Source organism: Plectropomus leopardus, chromosome 7 (genome assembly GCF_008729295.1).
Source record: "Plectropomus leopardus isolate mb chromosome 7, YSFRI_Pleo_2.0, whole genome shotgun sequence".
NCBI lineage: Eukaryota > Metazoa > Chordata > Actinopteri > Perciformes > Serranidae > Plectropomus > Plectropomus leopardus.
In genome coordinates, this window is record NC_056469.1 from 24,726,759 (window position 1) to 24,750,128 (window position 23,370).

Sequence of the window (23,370 nt, forward strand, 5' to 3'; positions counted from 1 at the left end):
ACTCGCCTCTGCTGCAACTGCAACCATCAATCTGATCAGCTCTGACATGATCAACAGATCAACTATCCACCCAGCAAGTCAAGAGAAGGAACAGAGAGTGATAAAGGACACACACACACAAGATAAAATAAACAGGAAGTTTGCTGACCAGTGTTGAATCTGTTTTTACGACACTGCTCATCAAAGAGGGGCAGCTAACTATGGTGGCCGACAAGAAAACATGATTAACCCTATCTAGAGACAGTGTGTCATTTGTATGTTCTGTGCTACTGTAGAAACATGGAGGTACAGCTTAGTACAACTGTTCTTTTCATGTGAGTATACACTAAAGGAAACATACTTATTATATTATATTCCCTTTCTGCCAATATAGCCCCCTAAATCCTAAACACTGGACCTTTAAAACCAGGAAAAGACAACAATTATAATAGTACCATATCCCAAATCTAAAGAAATATCTCCTCTCACACACAGTATTGATACAAGCTTAACATATTGCCTCTCCTATGTATTTCAACATAAAACAGAACAAGTAGACTCATTAGGGGTGACCTCGAGCTCACCAGGTAGAGTGTGCCCCCCATATAGGTTGAGTCCTTTGCAGTGGCCCGGGTTCAATTCCAATCTTTGCAGCATGTTATCCCATCTTTCTCCCATCTTTCCTGTCCATCTTAAAAATCTTAAAAAGTAAACACATCAAACAAGAGCCAAAACTAAATTATCTTATAAAACCTCTTATTTAAGTCATACATAAATCACTCCTTTAAAAAAAAGTTTAAACTATAGCTGGAAAACACATCAATATACAAAATAATAAAGCTTACCAGAAATTGGTCAATGTTCAGAACTGTTTCAAAAGTGTTGATCCGCTCCCTCATCTTTTCAGCTGTTCCTCCTGCAGCAGGTTGCTGCTCACTTTCTTTTCTGTCTTTAATATACTGTAATTCCTTCTCTTGATATCTTTGTCTTACATCTGTCCTTTCTTGTCTTTGCCAATGTGACGGACGCGGACTGTACCTGCTACCTGCCTCCATACGGTATAGAGCCCAGTGACTGACAGGTATGGCCAGTGCAGCACGCACGCACTCACGCATGCATGCACGCAGGCACACACGCAAGCACGCACACACATATCAAGCAGTAGAGGTTAATACAGACACTTGAGGCTTGACAATAAATTGTCAGCAGCTCTTAATTCAGAGGGGTAGGTTCTCAGTCAGGCGGCCGATCCAGCAGATTCCAGCAGAGTCCTGCAGCCGGATCATAAATAATACCAGGCAGGCAGGACACAAGCTTAAGGTATGAAAATAATACCTGCTGACTGAGTGGAGTGACCATAACCATATTAACATTGTGCGGGATAGGCTGGATAATACTGAAATGTACTTTAAGTGCCTTCAGCATAGATGACATGTTTTATTAAAGCCTGGCAGTAATTGATGAAATTTCGAAGAGATAAAGTTATGGCAAAAATATGTTCTGAGGCAAAGTAAAACAATCAGATTTACTATAAAAAATGGCAGTGAAATATAAACAATGAACTTTGAACTTATTTATGATTTTATTTCAATCAAATTATATTATTGCTAAAGTGATGGCAGCACATGTAGATGCAGCAGCCTGTAGCTCCTCAAATTCTTGCTACTTTTTGGCTGTATTTTGCTATTTTTTTGACTCCATGGTCCATTCTCCTGAAGCATGACTTTTCTACAATAGAGAGGCATAGGTGCCTCACAGTTGTAGAAAAGTCATGCTTCAGGAAGGCCAGAAAAAAGGAAAAAGTTGTGTGGAGTTTGGACTGAATGCAGCCGACCATGAGAGGATCTCAAACAACAGCAAACGCAGAGCGGCCAGTCAGACCAGAGGGGAGAGACAAAACTGACAGTGCCGAACGAAGAGAGGGAGGAGAGCTGGCATCAGGGCGAGGCTGACCCAACTTGGACCGAGAGCTGCTCCTCTACCAAGCCTTCTTCTGGCTAATGTCCAGTCGCGAGACAATAAAGTGGATGAGATGTGACTGAGACTTGCTTAGCAACGGGAGATCATAGACTGCTCTGTACACGTCTTCACAGAAACACGGTTAACCCCGAACATCCCGGTCAAGCTGTTGCACTGGATAGATGGACCTTGTTGGGAGCCATCACAAGACTCTGATGCAAATTCAAAAAATGCACTGCAGGAACTGAATGATGCCACCAGCAGCAACAAGATGAAGAAACCGGATGGAATCTTCATAGTAGCTGCTTAAACTTTATTTAAAAAATGACTAATACATCAACTTCTACCTTCTACCTTATTGCAATGCTCTTTTTACTGGCCCTCCATCCTGGCCTTATCCAGGATTGTGCTTTTAACCAAAACAAGGAAGGGAGCGCATATTACCCCCGTTTTTAGCTACACTACACTGGCTCCCAATATCTTATTGAATAGATCTTAAGGTTCTTTTACTTGTTTTTGGAGCTCTTAATGGTTTGGGATTGGCCTACATTGCATACTCTCTCTCATTCTATAATCCTTCATGAGTTCTCAGATCTTCTGCTGCTGGGTGTTTAAATACACACAATTATACGCACAAATAAATAGGCAGCGCAGCTTTTGTTAACATTGCTTCAAAATTATGGAATACCCTTTCCAAAGCTATAAAAGAAGCAGGCTCAGTGAATATTTTAAAACAGTGGAAAACCAATTTATTTAGTCTGTTTTTTTATTTAATGTAAATCTTCTAATTATTATTATTTTATATAAGTTGTCTAATTTTAACTATTCTTACTGGTCTTTGTACTTTGTACCTACGCTTTTATATTTTGTTTATTATCGACTGTCTTTTGATTATCTAATCTTGTTGTCCTTTTGCTTTTGTGTTGCATTTCTATTGTGAAGCACTTTGTGCTGCATCCCTTGTATGAAAATTGCTCTATAAGTAAAGTTTATTATTATTAGTAGTAGTAGTATATACTCTGAAGAAAACAAAAAATATTCAAGTCCTGTGCTAAAAAAAGGTCCAAAAACACATTACTGATTTACTAATTTATTTTGGAGAGCCAGTATTAGCTGGTAATATCGGCACGCTATCACATCAATAGGGCTCTATTCTTATGCTTTGTTTAGTTAAGCCGTTCTCCAACTGTGGGACATAAAATGGGTCACTGTCTGTTCTGTTGTGACCCAGTAGTTCTCACGCGGTTTCTGGGTCTTTGGGGACCAGAGTGCTGCCGGTGTTCTGTCTCAGCAGATAGCTGTTTGCATTTATCTGGCCAAAAAAAAGCAGGGTTCAACGAGTTTAGTAGACTGTAGTGTTTTATTTAACTTTGCATGTGCTGGTGATACTTTATCACCTGCAACTACCACTGGCCCTGGATGTGGTGTGCTGCTGTCAGCTGGAAAATAACACATTTTTTTTCAATTTCAACACTATGAAGGGAAACTGAGGGTAAATATGTCTGATTTTCCTCTCTTTTACCTGATAAATGTTTGAAAAACACTCCATCCACTCATTAATGACTTGGTAGAAGATGGATGGAAGCAGCTTTCAGTTTCCTATAAGTAAGTGGAACAGACCTGAGAAATGTTTCAAAACTGATTTAATTTAATCCAGTTTTAAAACTTCTCTCACTCTTACAGCCTACTTATAACATTAAGGATCAATCTGTTTTATCTAAGTGTCCCAGTAAGCAAGGCCAACATGCACAGCACCACGGCCCTGAAACCTGCACAGCAAAATGGAATCCAGCCATTAATGTTAATTACACCTATGCCTTTTCCTGTTATGACATGAAAAATGTATGCAGGTTCCTCTATCCTACTCTATCCTGTTTGTGTGGAGTTAAAGGCGGGGGATTATTTATAAAATAAATTAATAAAAATGACCAATTATTTAGAAATTTTATAATGCAACCTCCGGAGAAAAAAATCTCAGCACTCCCACTTACAAATTAAGGTCTAATTTAGAAATTTATGAATTTAATGCATTTTAAGACTTTTTAAGGATCAGCAGGAACGCTGAATGTAGTCAGCTGACCTCTGCCTCTCACTGCTGCATTTCTTCAGCCATACACTCTGGCCTTAATAAATACGGCTTATTACCGAGTCAGCCACAACACTGTAAACTGCACATACCCCCTTAATAAACCCATTAGACCACCTCCTCTAACGTTATATAATTTTTGTGTTATGTTTATGGGGATTATTTTTGTTGGATCTTGCAATTACAATCTAAATTTCATTGCAACATACACACATTGAAGTATGTATAAACTGAACTAAAAACTTAATGACCTTTTCAATTTAAGTTTTTGTAAACAAAGTTCAATTTGTTGACAAGAAATTGATTTTAAAGCCAGAAAAATAAATTTAGGCCATTTTGAGCATGTTTAGACCTGGTATTAACACGGGTTTCAGTAATCTGAACGAAAGTAAGCAGCTGGGACACATCACTGTTCTACAATTCGTGTTGGTGTTTGTTTACACTTGTATTTAACACTTTCCATTTGTGATCGGATCACCCAAGATGAATGTTCATACCAGGTGTAAACAGGCACTTTGAGACACTACAGCTAACTTATTGCATTTTTTTTTGTGTCATGGGTCACATTTCTAAAAAGTTATTAAGGGGAAAATAACCTTTGTCCAGTTATATATGTATGTCTTAATATCACCTTAGCTTTGAGGTGCTTCTGGGAAATGAAACCTTGGTTTATATTGGGGATAGTGATTTTTTGTTTTACCAATTGCACAACTTTGTCAGGTACTATTTTTATACCATTTTTAAAATTATGTGATCTATGTTAATTATAAAGCCAAAAAAAAAATAATAATAATAATTCAAATTTTCAAATTAACTTAATTAACTCAGTGCAAGCACTGTGTACGTTTTAATAACAATTTTAAAAAATCCTACTTTGTGTGTCTTTTTTGCCGTGGAATCGCATTGAATATTTTTTTCTTATACTGCTATTGTATCAATGTTTAAAATTCTGCTATCGTGATAACATTAGAAGGCACAAACACACATTAAAACTTTTCCGTCCTTGAATTCCACAGATTTTCTTGTACTTTACTTCCTGTCTGACCTTCGCCTGAACTCTTGTGCACAGCCTTTCACCTTTCTCACTCACTCTTCCCCCTGAAACTTTCCCTCTCACCACCCCTTGTCCCCATCCATCCAACCCCCACCCTTGAGGTGAAACCTTACTCGTGGATAAATTTAGCAGCAGTGTGACCCAATGTTCACTGACACACTTCTCCACACCTCTCACGCTTGTTTGTCTCTCTCCCTCTACCCATCTTTCCCAGGAGGCCTGTTGTACAGACAGATCGGGGGCTTTAGCCTTTACACAAAAACAATGACACCTTATTGACACCATTTCTCAACGTTTACATGGCGTTTCGTCTTGTAACTACGGATGTAACTACTGACGGTTTAATTATCACATTATAGCCACCTCTGTAATCGGAAAGACACATCAAGTGACTGCCATATCGTATGAAATTTAATGGCTTAATCGTCTACATCCCAGTCATTCCAGTCTGCGAGGAAATTTGGCAGGTGAACATTATCCGTTTCAGTAGCCTGTAACATTTGATACTTATGAGATCTATTTCACTGCTGTTGACATTCTCACAGATTCGTCTCCTCACACAACCTCACTTTTAAACCACATCCATCAAATAAAATGTAACACACAACCAGCTGTATCAAAGCAACATACAGTGTCTCTCTCTCTCTCTCTCTCTCTACACACACACACACACACACACACTCAGACACTAAGCTAAGCTATCTGTTCTCACCACCCTGCTGGAGTGTGTCTGTCAGTGTGACACAAGTCAACAGAGGGTGCTTCCTCTTTGTTAAGGTCAAGGGTCAACGACAGCTGTGTGACTTGGAAGTTATTAACACAACTTTACAAACCCAGCAAGCAATAACTGAGTGATTTGCAGGTCAAAAGATGTCTAAAAATCTTGGCGAAAACTGCTCTCACATCTTAAGTGGGTTTCTGTAATTTTGCAGGGCTGAAATTTCCTTATAATTTTTTTTACAGTATCTACGAAGTTCAAAAAAAAAATATATATATATATCTTACTGGCTGGCAGACAGAATTGCATAGTGAAAGTGAGGCTTATGGATAAATAATCTGAAAGCTCCTGGTGTTGTGGATCTAAAGCATTACATTGTGCATCAACATTTACTTAATGTTAAAGCAAAAAACGTCCATTTCTACTTTAATTTGTACTAACTAAAGGGAAAACAGAGGCAGTGTTAAATTGGTACACTGCAAATAAAGTGAGCACAATTATTACCAATGTAACCTTTTAGTGAGTGCACAGGTCAGACAGATTAAAAAACAATTCTACGCATCGAAAATGAAGTATACAATAAGAAAATTAATAACCAACGATTTCTCTTTCCCTATAATTAGTAAGATATTAGATCATTTCTTTTCTAGAAAATTATTAGGAAATTATAGGGCTGCAAAGTAAAGTGCTATCTCTCACTCAAATTTTAGTTCATTTTTTTCCCCATTCATTTCTTCATTTAAACAATTGCATGTAATTTTGCAATCATGTAACTTATATAAACAACAAAAGCTAAACCCTAAAGGAGTAATGTTAATCAGGTCCTTACTATAAGATGAAACAAAGTTGTTTAAAACCTAACCCTAAAAAAACAACTAAACGTATTAGCCTAATGTCAGCCAGTTAAAACCTCAACCCCTAATACACAGACGTCTCTCTTAACCTCGCAGCATCAGTGTGCATCTGTGAAGATTTAGCCAGCTAAACCATCAGACTGAAAATAACCCTCAGCCATATCCTGCCGCTGATCAATAAATAAATCATATTAGGATGCTTTATTAACAGCTCTACACATAAACTCCTCCAATCCTTAAAGGCTCTAATTTCTTCTCTCACACACACCCCCGCCCACACACACACATGTACGATCACAGTTTTCACACCTGAGAGATGTGAGCCTTCTCAGAGCAATATTAAGCTTGTAAATACTGTGATTAATTGAGATTTCTTATTTATATCTGACCCGTGGGCCTTCGAGAGGCTCCACAAGGACCAGGAATTAGTTTGAGATTTGCTCTGGGCAATCGTCCACCGTCTCAGAGGAGAGGGGGAGAAGAGGAGAAGGAGTAGAGGAACAACACTGATGCTGTCACTGTTCCTCCTCACTTTGTCAGGCTGCACTAACACAAACACACCCCAGCTGCTCTAACCTCAGTTGCTCATGTATCTGTCATCCTCACGCTTATAACTCACATTCAACTCTGCAGAAAATGACCTTTAAAAACAGTGCGGGTTAATACGATGCTTCAAATCGATTCATAGACTCAAAGTAGAATTTTGTAGTTGTATGGCTCCTCGATTGACTCAAGGTACACTTAACATCCAAGTCTGTCCAGACTCATTTGTAGCAATGACAGTTAACAGTGCTTAAAATATGCATGTTGATGCAATCAAGCTACAAATTCCAAAATGTGGATGCTTCACACACATCGTCTAATCGACAGCACAGAAGATCTATACGATCACCACAGTTTCAGGCTGGACACCTAACACAGGTGCAACCTTCTGTTCCTGAGTTATGATGTTGATTAATGGCCAGAAAAGTGTTAATGCAGAGCATTGTGATGTCACAGTGAAGCTGACCTCTGACTCTTTGGATATGAAATAATTTTTCATCATTTTATCCTTTTAGACATTGATGTGAATTTTTTTCATAACTAGCATACGTTCTTGAGTTATGGCCAAAAACATGTTTTTTGAGATCACAGTGACTTTTGACTACTAGATCTAACTATAGAGCCGCTACAAAGTTCCTTCTTTATGCATTTTTACACAGAACCAAACAACAGCAGCATCATTTTGCTTCTGTGTGTGATTATACACTGTATCCCGGCATCACACAATCAAAAGAGGTGTGAAGGGCATAACACATAATATAAGCTTTAGAAGCACATTCTAAAAAATAACTAATATGGCAATAACAATCATTTACATGTCCTGTTATATGGCGGCGGCTCTCGTCCTCTGCTTGGCGGGTAAGGGACTTCTGAATCTCATCGTTTTCCCAATTTGTGGACACCAATTACTTGCTAAGAGATGCTTTATAAATCTCTCACGATGTAGTCACCAACATAATACATAATCAAAACATCACACCTCCCCACCAATGGTCACGTTTTTCCAGCTTTACATTTGACACAGACCTCATTTTGGGGCTGTTACTACCACTTGAACCGGCTCGGCGGCAAGACAGCTCTGTCCCCTTTTCTGCAATTGGATGTTAAGCAGAGAACGGTGAGGTGTCATGACGACATGAGTCTTAAACAGGCAGTGTAAAACAGGCTACAATCTAATCAGTTCTTCCTTAAATTCAAATGGATGTTATGCCAAATTTGAGGAAATTGCCTCAAGCTGCTCCTGAGATATCACTTTCATGAGAATAAGATGGACAAGGTCACAGTGACCTTGACCTTTGACCTCCAAAATCAAATCAGTTCATCATTGAGCCAAAGTGACCATTTGTGCCAAATTTTAAAAAATGCCTCAAGGGCTTCCTAAGATATCACATTCACAAGAATGAGATGGATGCAAGGTCACATTGACTTGCGACCACAAAAATCGAATCAGTTCATCCTTAAGTTTATGTGAATGTTTGTGCCAAATTTTGGCATCAGACATCACCTTCACAAGAATGGGACAGAGGGACATACAGACAGACAACCCAAAAACATAATGCGTCCGACCATGGTTATCGCCGGCGCGGGGGCCTAAAAGACAATCAAACGCTGTGAGTCATTTATGTTCACAGGGCAGGTGGGACTGGACATGAGTCAATGGCAGACACGATGCTCCTGGGAGGAATGACCATGATCATTCTGGATGAGCATTTAAACAGATGAACCAGTGGACGTCATGACTTCATGACTTCATCTCAACACGTACATCTAACCTGTCTGCTCAGGTTTCCCGAAAATAGGTATTTATATCCACCATCACATGAAAACAGCGATGACTTTACAAGGCTGCAGCTTGAAGAGGCGAACAGATACAAGAAGATATGCGAGGTCGCAAAGACGAAATGCTCTTCAGGACATAATGACAGAAAAAACAGTAACAGTCAAATGTAAGAGATCAAGTAAGAGACTGAAATCCAAATAAATAATAAAATCCTTGATTTTTGCAGGGATGACTTTCCATTTATCGCCTTCACTCAGTGTTTCGTAGCGTGGGCGGTGTGAAGCCAGCGGAGACTGTGAATGTGTTTGAGGGCTGCACAAATAAACTTGACATTAAGTTGCAGAAATCTTCCTCAAGAAGTAAAGAGAGTGTAGGAGGAGGGAGAGGAGGAAAATGGCTGGGATGAGGAGTATTGATTCAAGAGAAGGGCATTGGGAGAAGTTTATGCAATGTGGTAAAGCAGCATGAACGACAATAGAGAGCACTGCTGGTGGACGAGAATGGAAGCAGCACGCGGAGGAAAACAAATGAGCAAGAGGTCGATGTGGAAGAATTGAAAGGTAGGGGTGAAATAAATGGGGAAAGTGATGAACTGTAAAGGGAGTTGAAATGACAAAATGACAGGTGGGTAGATGGAGAGATGTGGGAGAAGCAGGTGAAGGGGCGTGAAATGAGAGGAAAGGAAAAGACATTTTAAAGACAGCAGACAAGCAGGCAGTTAGAGGAAGATTTGGGAAAGACCTACCAGGGTCTGTTGGTATCTCAGAGCCTTCCTTTGCGACGCATCTGCAGCCATTGACACGCTGTCACTGATCCAAAAATAACTTCGCTGGACACCCCAGCATTTCCAGTGGCGTGGGCAACACCATACACACCACACACACACACACACACTATTTCTCTTATATAGATATATACACAAACACACTCTTTACACCAGGTCAAATAAACACACAAACATCTTCTTAATTGTCTAACTCTGCTATAAACTCATTCCCAAACACACTTGTTGCATTAATAAAGTCGAAAAAGGCAGATGACTTCCTTCCCGAATGTGCTTTTCTCCAGATCATCCAGAGGCTGCGAGCCATCCAGCTCCACTGCAACCCTGACGGACACACGGACACAGCAGAGCACAGCCATCTGATGAGGCAGTGAAGGACGCAGCGCTTTCCTTTATTAGAACTGCAGACACCTAATAACACACACACACACACACACACACACACACACACAACTAGTTGCCCTTAGCAGCACACTCCCTGCCAGCCGACTGTTAGGTGTGTGTGTGTGCAGATGGACTGTTCTTGTTTGGACAGGGGTTGGTGGGGGTTGGAAGGGCACCCCCCATAGGGCTGCCCCTGCAACGTGAGCAGGAAGGTGCACACGACACCCCTATGACAGCTCACACCTAATCAGCCAATGATGCAAGGCAATCCCCATAACATTCACATGCAATTGCCATCCTCATTGGGGAAAAAAAAAAGTCACCCCAATACGCCTTCACACGGTAAAAACACACCCCAAAAATGCTGCAGAGTTCGTAAAGTCTCTTTATAGCTTAAACTCTCCATCAGATATGTAGAGGAGCTAATACAGGAAGGGAGCTAAGCGCATATGTGCTGCACATCATTCGCTAAAAGCTGAAAAGCCTACAGGCCATCAGGGTAGACCGCCTCTGCTCAGCACCCCCGCAGAGACAACATCCCACTCAGACAACTTAATCTAAACTAACTCGTCCTCCGGTTCCTCCTCTCAGGCTGATGAGACCGGCGGCCATTATGACAACCACAAAGACACACAGACACACACAGATCCCCCTTAACCCCGCCCTGCTTTGTGGCCCACACGCCAGCGCATAACAGCCTAATCTCACAGCTACACCGGAGGCCAGCGAGAAATGTGTTACTCTGACCGCCGGTGTGTGTATGTGTGTGTGTCAAGGGAGAATGACTGTGGACAGCTGGCTGGGCCTCTATCTGATACACTAAGAACATTATCACTGGGCGGCGGGCAGTGCGAGAGATACATACGTCCCAGTCACAGCATGGAGAGACCTGAGCGCAGCGGAATAGTGGAGAGTCAGATATACTATACCTGAGAACAGAGAGGAGAGGCCGGGGACAACACACACAAACACAGCAACAAGGAGGATCAAATAAAGTGGAGCATGCACAGGAGTGTACATTCGTGCAGAGGCCTCGCACACATGGCGCAAGGTCGACATAAACATATGCATGCATATATGCACAGGAAAAAATGCATGCACTCGTATGCACATGCAACTGTAAGAAAAAAACAAAAAAAAAAACATCAGTTTGTCTTGTTTAAAAACCACGGTCTGTTTATTGTATAGAACATTTGGCAGTCATTGGTGTTGACAGAAATGAAATCGCTCCCGGTTCCCCCCAACACTGCACCTCAGCGGAGCTTGGCACCAAATATCAACCTTCAAAACATCTCACCCTGCAAAAGAGTTACCCCTTTCCACTACTCTGATTTTGTGTTTTTATAATTACTAAAAAACAAAAGATAAAAACCACCTTCCAGACCGGGGGTAAACTCTCCCCCAAGCACCTCACACACGGCTTAAAAGCATCTCTGTTACCAATCAATACTGTTTCGACCATATACTCTGTTTTCTGCACTACAACACTGTTGTAACAAAACACACTTCTCCTGATCAGGGCTTTTCCTGGAAACATCAATGCTGACACAGCCTTGGATTTCTCTCTGTGTGTATAGGGGGGGGGTGCCAAAGAGATATACAGTATACTGTAAAAACTCCATGGTCATAAATTCATCTAATAGATCATCCTCACATGGCACAGGCTGCTGTAGAAAACTGGAAGACATAAGAAATACATCCTCACTGTATCAGATACAGTAGTAAAAACACAGAAAACTGTAGGGCGACTAACTACATGTGTGGCTCACGCAGGGAGAAACAGTATGAGGAGTCAGAGTTAGCGTAAAGGTCAGAGTTCACACAGTAGGTGTGTGACCCCACAAGTAGCACCACATTCCCCGAGCAGCCCACCACCCTGACAGGGACACAGATCTGCAGCAACACAGCTGAAACTGAGTAAAATTTGCTGTGGGTGTCGTTTATGAAATTTAAGGTTGAAAAAAGGGAGTTTTCCAGATTAAACGTCCACAAAGGAAAGAAAAAAAAAATCAAGATCTGGTTTTATAGCTGCCCTGTAGGTTTTCTTCCTCATCATAAGGCAAACTATGTAACAAAAACTAATCAAAGCAGGTCAAACCTGCTGCAGAGACTTTACCGTATAATCAAAACTGTAGCAAAATAAACCTAAAATAAAAGCTGTCTGAGATCTGATATTTAACTGTAAGTAGGAATAAAGTTGCGAGACGATGGAATGCATTTGTCTCTGTTGTGCTGCCCTCTGCCTGTCACTACACTAAAAACAAAAAATGGTCACACTTTATAACAGACATCATATACAAATAAAGAGTGAGCTTAAAAATCCTTATAAAAACAATTTCATACAAAATAAAGCCACAAAAATAGATCTGTGTACAAAATACATTTTAAAAAGAGAGAGTGGAACCTCAAAGTAGCTGTGCAGTAAGAAAACAAAATACGATTCTGTCTTTGACTAAAAAGGATTATCAACTAAACCCTCTAACTGGCATAGACACAGATGCACGAGTAAGTTGTACGCTAATACGCCCATTTCAGAGTACATGTAGATTAACTTAAGCTCGCTCCTTTTTTCCTTTTCCAAGATTTGTCTGAGTGTACGCACGTGTGTTTTCGTGCGTGTCTGAGGAGGCAGTATTTACACAGAAAATCTGAATGAATAAATCCTCTGTTTGTTTGGACGTGAAATTGTACCAGAGGAATGTGTGAATGTATGGCAGTAATTGGAGTGGAATGAACCGTTATGTGAACTTACTTAGAGGCTTCCTCGCGAAGCCCGGCATGCTGGCGTGGGTGTGTGTGTGTGTGTGTGTGTGTGTGTGTGTGTGTGTGTGTGTGTGTGTGTGTGTGTGTGTGTGTGTGTTGATCTGTCTATGTGCATTTTTGTATGTCAATACTGGGGCTGGTACTTGGGGAAAAGGTAGAGGTCTTTGCACAACGAGCTGGTGAACTCCGACATCTCTTTGCAGCGATGGTGAGCGGTGCCAGGAGCGTAACCCTCCCGCTCTTTAATACGCCCGTTGACCTGGAGACGGAAAAAAGATTACAGAGATGTTCCAGAAGTTTAACAAACAAAGAAGCATATGTCACAATGTGAATGCAAATATGTGGATATAGGACACTAATGACTTACCTGCACCATGATGTCTGCGAGGTGTGTGTCTCTGGCGTGGAGGCGCAGTGATGTGTTAAGTTCCTGGATGAACCAGGATCCTCTCTTGGTGTTTCGCATGGCTGCTGTGCCTTGAGGAGCAAGAGATCAAACAATAAAGGCTTAATACATTGAGATAAAATGCAGGGAGACAGAGCTAAGGTAGTGTCCGACTCAGAACTATTTCAGTTCAATCGGATTTGGCTGTTCAATTTGAATAATCGGTGATTCTTTCCTTTATTTTCATATAGAGTTTGAGGGTTTTTACAGGATATTGGCAGGAAATGCAGGGTGACAGTGATGTTCACGTAACATAGTCAACCAACTAAGACAGATGTACAAGCTAATGTGTGCTTAACTATGCTAATGACGGATCAGAAATGTGTACTTGCCGGCACTAGATATCAAACAAAAGTCAGATTGTATCATGTAAAGGTACTGTGAACTGTGAATTCACCACTTTTAAACAGAAGGCAAAAGATAACGTTATCGAGGAGCCTATCCGGGCAAAGCCTCTCTCTCCCTGTTCTCAGACTCACCCTTAGTCTGGATCCACAGCTGCGTGTACTGGAAAGCAGCGTGAGAGTGAGGAGCAGTCACTCTGCAGCTAAATCTGGGGACCAGAACGTCCTCAAGAGTACACTGACTGACAGAAAAAAAACAGAAAACTGCTGCTCGTCTTGAAGACTGACTGAGGGGGCTCCAACTGATGATTCAAATCTTCGACTTTCAGGGGACAGCTCTAGGTATTTACATGACTGGAAATAGAAACTATGAGTCACTGAACACTGATAACATCTAAAACCGTGATAGTTGTTGTTGTGGAAAAGTAATGTCAGAATGAAATGGGTAACAGCAAAGCTTAAAGGAAACATTTTCAACTACTACCCCATTTTTTAACCCCCTGCACTTTAGTTGTCAAAAATGTACTCCACCGATTTAGCACTGCACCTCTTATCCATTGTCATACCCTCAATGGACAGTTTTCTAAAAGTATCAAAATCTATGCAGCAGAGCCAGAGCCCTCCATGCAAGTGTTCAGCTGGAAACTTGGTTGTGTTACGCTTGTGGCAGAGCCTCAAGCCTATGGCAGAGATTAGGACCAGGCGACAGAGGTCTGGTAACCTCACTTCTTTCTAATTTTAGCCTCCCAATTTTTTTTCATTTTAATACTTGTATTTTTGGGCCCAAAGCTGAATTTGAGGCAACTTGTTCAGGCAGCTCCCCCTACAGCCACAAAAGGCTTTATGTGTTTTTCACAAAAGTATTCCAGGACCTGTAAACAGACTCTGATGTGTAAAATCAGGGGAGTTCCTCTTTAAGGCCACCAATATGCTCATATATTGGTTTTGTTGCAGTTAGTTTCAGTGCAGGCTGCATTACTGCTAGAAAGCAAGTGCATATTAAGCTGCAATAGGGTACAGATACAACACAAAATCTGATATAAAAGGCAGATAGTTCAGACACTGAACTATCTCTCTTGCCTCTTTGTTTTTCCACACATTTTTGTTTTTTATACCAGTTCAGATGATTAAAACAGTTGCACAGTTCATGCATAAATCCACCCAAGAAAAGCAAAAGGGACAGACTTACAAATTCTCTGACCTTTGAGAGATGCAAAGCCACAGATCATGTCAGACCGCTGGGGCAGTTTGATCCTGGGCCTCCCCATGTCCCCTCTCTGTCTGGAGTTGGCATCCCCCTGTCCTTCCCTCCCAGCATCCCGCTGTTCACAGCTTGGTGAGCAGGTCCTCGCTGGCCCATCTATCTGCTCCACTCCACAGTCCATCTCCTCTGCAAGACAAGAACGTTTCAATTTAACTTCAAAGGCTTTGTTTTTTTGACCCGAAAGAACTTAAGTTTGGTTTTGTTTTTTCTGTTGTTGCATATTTACATAGGTTTTGTTGGTGTTTTGGCTCTAACTTTTGCCAGTCTTAAGTTTTATCTGCCTACAGTGCCTCTCAAACCTTATTTTGTTCCAGTCTGGACCTCAAAACTGCTTGGACTTGAGTGGCCTCGTCTGCAGGCCCAAAAACACACAGTGTTACTTAGTATATGGTAAGTGCACTTTTAAAGTGCTTTTCTAGTCATTTCACCACTTAGAGCGCTTTCACAGAAAAAGTCACATTCACCCATTGACACACACATTCATACACTAAGGCTACATACAAGGTGCCACTTGCAAAAATAAATTTCTAAATTCAAGACAAAGCTGTATGCTGATCAATGTCAAGCTCATGGACCCACACTGTTTTTTGCAACTCTGTGACAAACCAAAAACAACTGAAAACCAAATGCTAAATCATCGCAGATAAAGGATCATTGTTTAAACTGGATTCTGTGAATCCTATGTCTTTTTTTTGGCTTTTCTTAACAATTAGCTGTGCATTTGTATTTTATTTCCAAATTACTTCTATAACTTTTAAATTCTGGACCATAAGTTTTCATCTAGGTAATTTTCATAGGTTTTACCAATGGAACCCTGAACACCATTATTATTATTATTATTATTATTATTATTATTTTTATTTATTTATTTTTTTCACTGAAGCTGTTTGGCAGTGGTCAGCCACATCTAATTGCCTTTCAGCGGCACACCTGTGGTTGGCTCTGTGGTGGAGTGAGGATGTGTGTGACAGTAATTAGGACTGCTCCAGAGGGGTCTGAGGATTTATCAGCATCATCATACGACATACAGTCAGACCACAACCTCCATCACAGAGAAACACTAATTAGCTGGGAAACTCACAGAATAAACACATCGTAAATGGACTATTATTGGACTTATATATGGACTTTTATATTACATCTTATTATAGTCTACAACAGAAATGTAAAATCTGGCGTATTATTAGACAATCCACAGCATCTGGAGCCGTGTGGCTGATGGACAGCTTTGTAGCTGTCACCCAGCTTGCTTGTCCCAGTAGCCAGGAAGTTGACAGCAGACACCATCTGGACATGTGGAGGGACAGACTATCACATCATTAGTACTTCTCATACTTAACAGGTCTTATTGTGTTGCTGCGATCACCCAAATTTAACATAGATAGACTCCCTACTTTTCAGAAGTGCGAGTTATGCGTCTTTTGGGAAAGTGTTTTTTTAGTGTTCATACTGTGTAAAACAGAAATGTGTGACACAATACAGTGGACACAAGACTCCCTCAGTCCCTAGCAGGAGGATTTTAACTTCCTTTCACGCTGTCTGATCAAAATAAATGAGAGAAACATATCCTTACGTATGTTTTTTTCACCGCTGTGTTTACTGTTACACTCCTAATATACATAGATTTTTCTGAAAACACTGCATGTCATTGAAATGAATAATGATAGGTGTGCAAACAGAAACAATGGAGAGCCTTACCTCCTCTGCAGGCCTGGATGAAAAACATCTTTGGCTTGTTCTGTAGCAGGGGACAGTGCGCATTGTCAAAGGACTCAAACACCCAGTCCAGCTGAAATTGACAAAAGTGACAGAGTTACATGTCTGAAAACGGGCTGCATCTTTACCCCTAAATCACATCATATACATGAACTTAGAAAAACACCAAACAAACACCTGCAGGAGCTGTCCGTCAGTACCATATATAGCTCCTTCCACTCCGTGGGAGAGCAGACACACCACACAGCTGTCCACTGTCCGGTGGTCTGGCCGGCGACAAAAGTTCTCAATGCACGTCCTCATGCCCTAAAAAAACAATCAGGAAAATTGTAGTTGACACAGATTGTTGCTTTCTAAATACTGAACAGGTTGGTGAACCAATCATGGGGTTACATAGATCATTTTGGGTTTGAGTGGTAAACCTATTTAAAGTGAAGGTCTCCCCACTCCCAGAGCCAACACCCATGCTTTGTCCTTTCAAAGTGTCTTTGAGTGAGACACTCTGAGCCAACATGCAAACTCGTGCCAAGTTTGTTAGAATAAGCCAAATGACGACAATGTAAAGTCTGTTTGCATTGTGATAACGCTGCCACTCTGAACAGCACTGCCAATGGGAAATAAGTTACACAAACCTGCCAAATAAATCTTAAATGAAAGCACCTTTCCTACAAACACCGACTAAGTGGCTTTCTGGAAATGATTCAAGGTCAAAAGGTAGTTCCTCACCCTTTTACAGCTTCCTTTCTGCAGATTTGTCAACTGAGAAATATGGATGGTTTGTTTCAAATAACATCCTGAAAATACACATTTAACCTGTGTCTGTGTGTTACCTGAGCAGTGAGGTCTCTGTGGACTGTCACCAAGTAGTCCAGCTCTGTGAAGACCTTCCTGAGGACCTCGTCATCCACCTCCCCTCCTTTCCTTGGGTCAAGGTCAGGCGCAGCACAAGGATCAAAGGTCACGTTACTGATCACCAAAGCAAAACCACGAGGGGATGAATTCATTCTGTAAGACTGGTGCGCGGGAGGAGAGAGAGACAAACAAAACACGCATGGTAAATAAATGGAAGGGGCAGGAAGAGATCAATAAGCCTAAAATAATTATCAAAAACAAACTGTTTTTCTGTAAGGACCCTAACACACCAAGCCGTCAGTCGGACACAGTCAATGTGAGGCCATTTGTAAGCGTCTCCCTAGTTTTTGTGGTGAGTCCCGCACCGTCTCCACTAGTTGGTCTTTAAAGGCTGTTTTTTTAGACTCAGCATGTTAAATCAGTGTCAGAGCCGGCGGAGCTTGACGGTGGGAAATATCACTGTGATTGGCAGTTCAGCTCAGTTCACAAGAAGAGAAACAGAAGTGTGAAAAAAAAGTAAACAAACGACTTATGTCAAGTGGGTGCGAGATCGAAATAAACTTGTAATATAAGGTAAGATTATGACTTCAGCCCTTTAGCAGAAATGGTTGGTTAATGTCTGTATAATTACCATTTTCTCTTAAAATCTAGTTCTCTTGTAAGTGTGCTAACTGACACACAAGCGTCTTGAATTCATCCTGTCGGTCTTTTGGGTTCCCTTTTTTAATGTTGTATTCTGGAGTTATTTTCTTTTCACGCAGGTGCATAACGTATATGCTACTTGGCCGTCGCCTGTAGTCTTTCAATGTGTTCATGTGCAAATTTTTGCCCAAAACACAGGCGATGTGAGTCCACACAACAGATTCGCCTTCATCATCACTCTTTTTTTGATGTTGGTTTGGTGTGTCTGGGACTTAAAAGCTTTAACAGCTGGTTTGTGTTGTTCACTGGCAAACAGTAAATATGCCTTGTTCTTTCAATATTGGATTGTGCTGTTAATGTGCCAACTAACTAGCGTCTTGGCGGTCTTCTGGTTTTCCGTCATGCATGACGACAGTCATCTGCTGGTGTATTTTTTCTCATGCAGGCGTAGAACATACATGGTTGTTGGCTGTCGGTTTGCGTTGCCACTAGTTCTCTGATGTTGGCTTGGTGTGTCATGGCCTTTGCAATCGTTCGTTTTGTGCTCTATATAGACTCATATCCTGATACTGAAGACACGTATCAGGTAAAACACAATGAAGTTACTGAAAACCTGTTGAGCTGACCCAGTGAAGAGAAGTATTTTACCTGCTGGCAGTGAGAGAGGTAAAAGTCAGGAGTGCACGGGAGCACAGGAGTGTTGATGGGACTGTCTGCATCCAGACTGAACTCCATGGACTCTGCTGCACACACAGAAACAGACACACACTCACAATGTTGAACTCTGCTTGTTATGAGTTAAACTGCTGATGCCAAGTTTTCACATCATTGACCCGCCGGCAGCTATGTGACAACAAACTTTGTGCTACAATGCTGTGAATGAGTCACTCTTGGGGCGTGCCGCCCGTAGGTGCAGACAGTAGTCAAATGCTGGAGGCAACCACCCTCCTACACGTCTCTCAGTGATAAGATTATATAATAATTTGATCACAGTGACTGAACTCTCTCAAGCTGCTGGCTATAAAATGTTTTTGTGTTTGAGTATATTCAATGACCTGTCTTTTTAAACTTGACAACAGATTCTCCAGACACCACCCCTTGTTCCCACGGAAACAGAAAAATATTGACAACAACAATGGACACAGAGAAACCTATTCTAACCTGAGTGCAGGCCACACTGCCACACCACTCACCATGTGTCCTCGCTCTCTTAGCAGCAATTCCCTCTTGGGTGGGAAGTGGAAGAGGAGAGTCCACAAACCTCTGAAATTCAAAATGGGACACAAATAATTAATGACAAAACATCAGCTACTTAACACAAAGACATATAATAAAGGATCTTGCTCTTTGCTGTGGCAGCAGCTGTTGTTTGCTGAGGGAAAAAGACAACAGCACTCCTAACTTAAACTATAAGTCTGTCTGTCTTCTGGTTGTCCAACATAAAATGGATGTGGGTTGTGATTCTCACATCTGTCTGCTTATCTCTTCCTCTTTTCTTCACCCTCCGGTCTTCCTCCCTGACAGTGGATGGTGACTTTGAGTGGAGGCAACTATCTGAGGCTCGCACTGGACTTGATGAGGTGCTGCTCACCTCACCCTCTTCTTCTCTGTCTACTGTCTGCAGAGGACAATTAAACTGGAAAATACTGTCATCTGTAACTTTTTTTTAACTGTGAGCATGTATACTTGAGCTTACAATTATGAAAAAGACATATGCAATGATAGAAATTCTGCAGACATTAGCTTTGTTATGTGTAAGTCTTGTGAAAATGTCAACAGTGACAATAAGCAACTGTTTGAGGGACTGTAAGCACCCTTCTCACCTCTCTCTTCTTTTCAGTCGCCTGCAAGACTAGTTGCCCTGTAATTCCCTCTGGCTCTTCCTCGGGCTGAATACTCTGTGAGCAGAAAACAGACTAAGAACTGCACTAAGTCTGGTAATAATCTGCTGTTTAAAACTGTAGCTGTGTATTGTGTGTGTGTGATGATATTTTTTGAAGCGCACTCACCTGTTTAGGAGTCACTTTCCCATCTTTTTCTGGTGACTGTGTGAGCAGGTCACACAGGTGTTGCTGCTCAGTTTCTCGCAGAGCTGAGCAGAAGCTGCTGAATGCTCTGGGCCCACGCTTTGGTAAGAGTAGTAGTAAGCGCCAGCTTCGTTTCTGAGATGTTTGTTCAGCCTAAAATAGAGATCAGACCAGAAAACTCAGCATCGCTGGCAACGATTAAATCTAATAGTAAATTGATTTACTGTTTTCACACCTAAAGTATTGCCCACTGTTGACTCTCTACAGTGTGTGTCACCAGGATCTGACTAACAATAAAAATCAGGCATCTCATGTATTAACCAGTAAAGTCAGCCAGGGAGAAACCCATGTCTTTATATAAAGTTGTTTCAAAATTGAAGGTTCTGTTATCTTTCATTTTGGCTTTTTCTTAACTTTATACACGCGAAACTAAACTTCAAACTCATCCCAAAATAATCTCTCACTTTACAAGTTCTCTGAAGGGCGTGAGCACAACCTGTTTGGCAAGTGACCCCCTTAAAATCTACTTAACACCCCTTATCAAAGGTTAAGTCTTTATTGTGGACAAAATTGGCAAGCAGTTTGGCCAAATAGTGATTTTGTTTTATTTTAACTGTGTTTAAAGGCCTAAAGAAGTGTAAGTATCCAGTATTTTACAAAAAATAATACACAGAAACATCTGAAAATGTTACCTCTAGTCAACTTTTAGCCCACAAGTTTATAGTGGGACCCAGAAGCTGTTCTGACCCTCCGGCTGGGAAACACAGGTTTCAGCCACGATCCTAAACTTCATAACCTTCAATCTATTGACAGCAATTTAAGTAGGTGTATCTAACATTCAACCTGTGGGTATCTATCAACGTAAGTGGCAGCTAAAGATCTGTTTATTACATGAGGGTCCTAAATGAAAAGACATCTATTTATCAGTGCCCACATACCATGATGCTCTCTGCCATGCTCTCCGTTAGGATGTCGTCTGCCTGTAACGACTGAATGAGCAGCGCATCCACCACCAGCTCTTTGCAGAGAATTGCAGAGCGTCTCCGAAGAGCCCGTCTGTCCTGCTCCAGCATGCCACACTCCAGCATTTTGATCTAACAGAGGTACAGGACAGGCAATAAGAAAAATGAACCACTACAACAATAAAACTGAAGTTATACCACAATATAACAAAGTGAAAGGTAAGTATCCAGCTAAGTTACCGTTTCAAGGTAAGCCATGGTATAAAAATCGAAAGTGATCATGCTGTGTACATTTGCTTATCTACAATATTGAAAAGAAAAGTACAACTGGACGGAGAACTCTCCGTTACCTGTTAGACCTTTTACACTTAGTAACATTAAAAAAACAAAAACAACAAACTTTCAGTTTTCAATCCTTTACGGGTCATTGTAGCTGATAATGATAAAAGTAATTGCATAAATTTAATCCCTGAAACCTTGACATTTTCAGAGACGGTAATCATACTGTGACAATCTCATACTGTTGCAACCCTAATAACATGCAATGTCAACTGAAGCTGCATATAATGATTATGTCTGTGGCTGATTTATCTGTAATTTATTTTCTTGATTAATCGTTTGGTCTACAAAATTTTTTTTTTTTTTTTAAATGAGACAAGCCTGTAACAATATCCAGTTGTACAATATCTCAAGTGACTTCATCTAATGACTTAATTTGTCCAAACAACATTTCAAAACCCCAAAATATTAGACGTACTACAATGAAAGACCAATGGAAAGTAGCAAATATTGACATTTGATAACCTGAAATGTCATATTTTGGCATCTTAGCTTAAAAACACGACTTAAATGATTGATTGCTTATCAGAATAGCTCGTTTTCGGTCGATCTAATAATCGATAATTCGCTGCAGCTCTAATGTCAACAACTCCAGCTCCTTACTACAAGACATGTCAGGTCTTTTTGATGCATTGATCCAGATAGCAACGAGACTGTACCGTTGCACACTTCATTGTTGCTGGGCTTTCTCTGTCTAACATGTCGCTTGATAGTTTTACATTATAACGTCAAAGTTACGTCTGTTAGCGTATTATCACAAAATACTTATCGATCTTACATAATAATATACTTAAAAAGCCACATAAAACAGCAGCAATGCTAACCGAACAATGCAGGTGCATACGAAAGTACAGCTAATTTATAGGTTTGCGAAGACAATAACTAAATGCACAGCTGTAGGTTATTACATTAACAGATCTTCACGGTTCAAGAGACTGTGGAGAAGTTTTACTAACATTTAAACGTTGGTTGCTAAATATCGATGCTAACTAGCTAGCTAGCTCAGTTCGCTTTGCCTTCCTTTTTTTCCAGCACTAAGTGAGCGAAATTAATTTTTCTCCAACGTACTTCTTACCGTTCCTCTGTTCCTGCAACAGAATGTCAAACGATCCTTAAAAACTCAAGAAAAGTGTCGACGGGTTTCACACAATTTCACAGAAATGTAACAACATCCCGTCTTCAGCTCACTCCACAAACCAACTTCCGCGGGGTCTCACTGCAACACTAAGAGGGGCGGGTCGTTGGTTTGGATTCTGACCAATGAGAGTGAGATAAATTTTGAGTGGCGTTTTAAGTCTCCAATCAGCTACTTTCTTACAGTCGGGTGCCACCTACCGTGAGACTACTGTAAATCAGGGGCTTCATGGGGATTTTGAATTTGAATCTGCTTTCTGTAAATAAGTAGCCAATTGATAAGGGGCTCTTTGAAGAGAGGCACAAATAGAAAGCCATTTATCTGGAGGAGGATGGACTGTTATTGGCTGAACAGAAAAAAATGCACAGGAATTATAGTAAAGTGATCTGCATGCATGAAGGCATGGTCATAGTTCAAAATCATTAAAACACATTTAATTGAGACGTGTACTTAACAGTGGAGGAATGTATCAGGATATTTAACTGAAAGACTTTATTTTTTAATATACTGACCACCTGTACATTGGTCCAGTATTTCTATTTTATGCTATTTTTTTCTTTAAACGTGCAATAAAATAAATTAGGCTATTTAGTCTGTCTATTTATTATATGTAATTTTTACTTTTTCACTGCTTACAATCATCTCTCAAGTGCAATATCAGTTTATACTAAACTGTGCAATATTTTAAATTATCAGTACATCATATTATACTTCTATCGTTCAATAATGTGAAATTAGCC

General features: G+C 40.7%; 2 protein-coding genes across 11 annotated transcripts in view; both read right to left on the reverse strand.

The window, feature by feature from the left end:
- The window catches only part of clcn1b (chloride channel, voltage-sensitive 1b), a 36,997-nt gene extending 27,037 nt beyond the window's left edge, over positions 1–9,960 (reverse strand). Inside the window, exon 1 of the mRNA XM_042489314.1 lies at positions 9,719–9,960. Within this exon, the coding sequence (XP_042345248.1) occupies positions 9,719–9,769 (51 nt within the window). The 5' untranslated portion in view covers positions 9,770–9,960. The remainder of the gene's footprint in view (positions 1–9,718) is intronic.
- A 2,995-nt stretch (positions 9,961–12,955) lies between these two features.
- casp2 (caspase 2, apoptosis-related cysteine peptidase) lies at positions 12,956–22,690 on the reverse strand. 10 transcript variants are annotated; one of them, XM_042489357.1, is made up of 13 exons: positions 22,571–22,690; positions 21,133–21,288; positions 20,177–20,347; positions 19,991–20,065; positions 19,636–19,785; positions 19,361–19,430; positions 18,816–18,910; positions 17,504–17,686; positions 16,851–16,979; positions 16,656–16,746; positions 14,883–15,083; positions 13,272–13,381; positions 12,956–13,163 (listed from the first exon to the last, which is right to left on the reverse strand). In XM_042489357.1, exons 2-13 carry the CDS (start codon positions 21,280–21,282, stop codon positions 13,029–13,031), a joined length of 1,560 nt encoding a protein of 519 aa, XP_042345291.1. In that variant the 5' UTR covers positions 21,283–21,288; positions 22,571–22,690; the 3' UTR covers positions 12,956–13,028. The 10 variants fall into 10 exon arrangements, with proteins under 10 accessions (XP_042345291.1, XP_042345290.1, XP_042345288.1 ...); XM_042489356.1 differs by having other exon boundaries at positions 14,895–15,083; positions 18,816–18,907; positions 19,636–19,803; XM_042489354.1 differs by having other exon boundaries at positions 18,816–18,907; positions 19,636–19,803.
- Between the last annotated feature and the right edge of the window lie 680 nt (positions 22,691–23,370).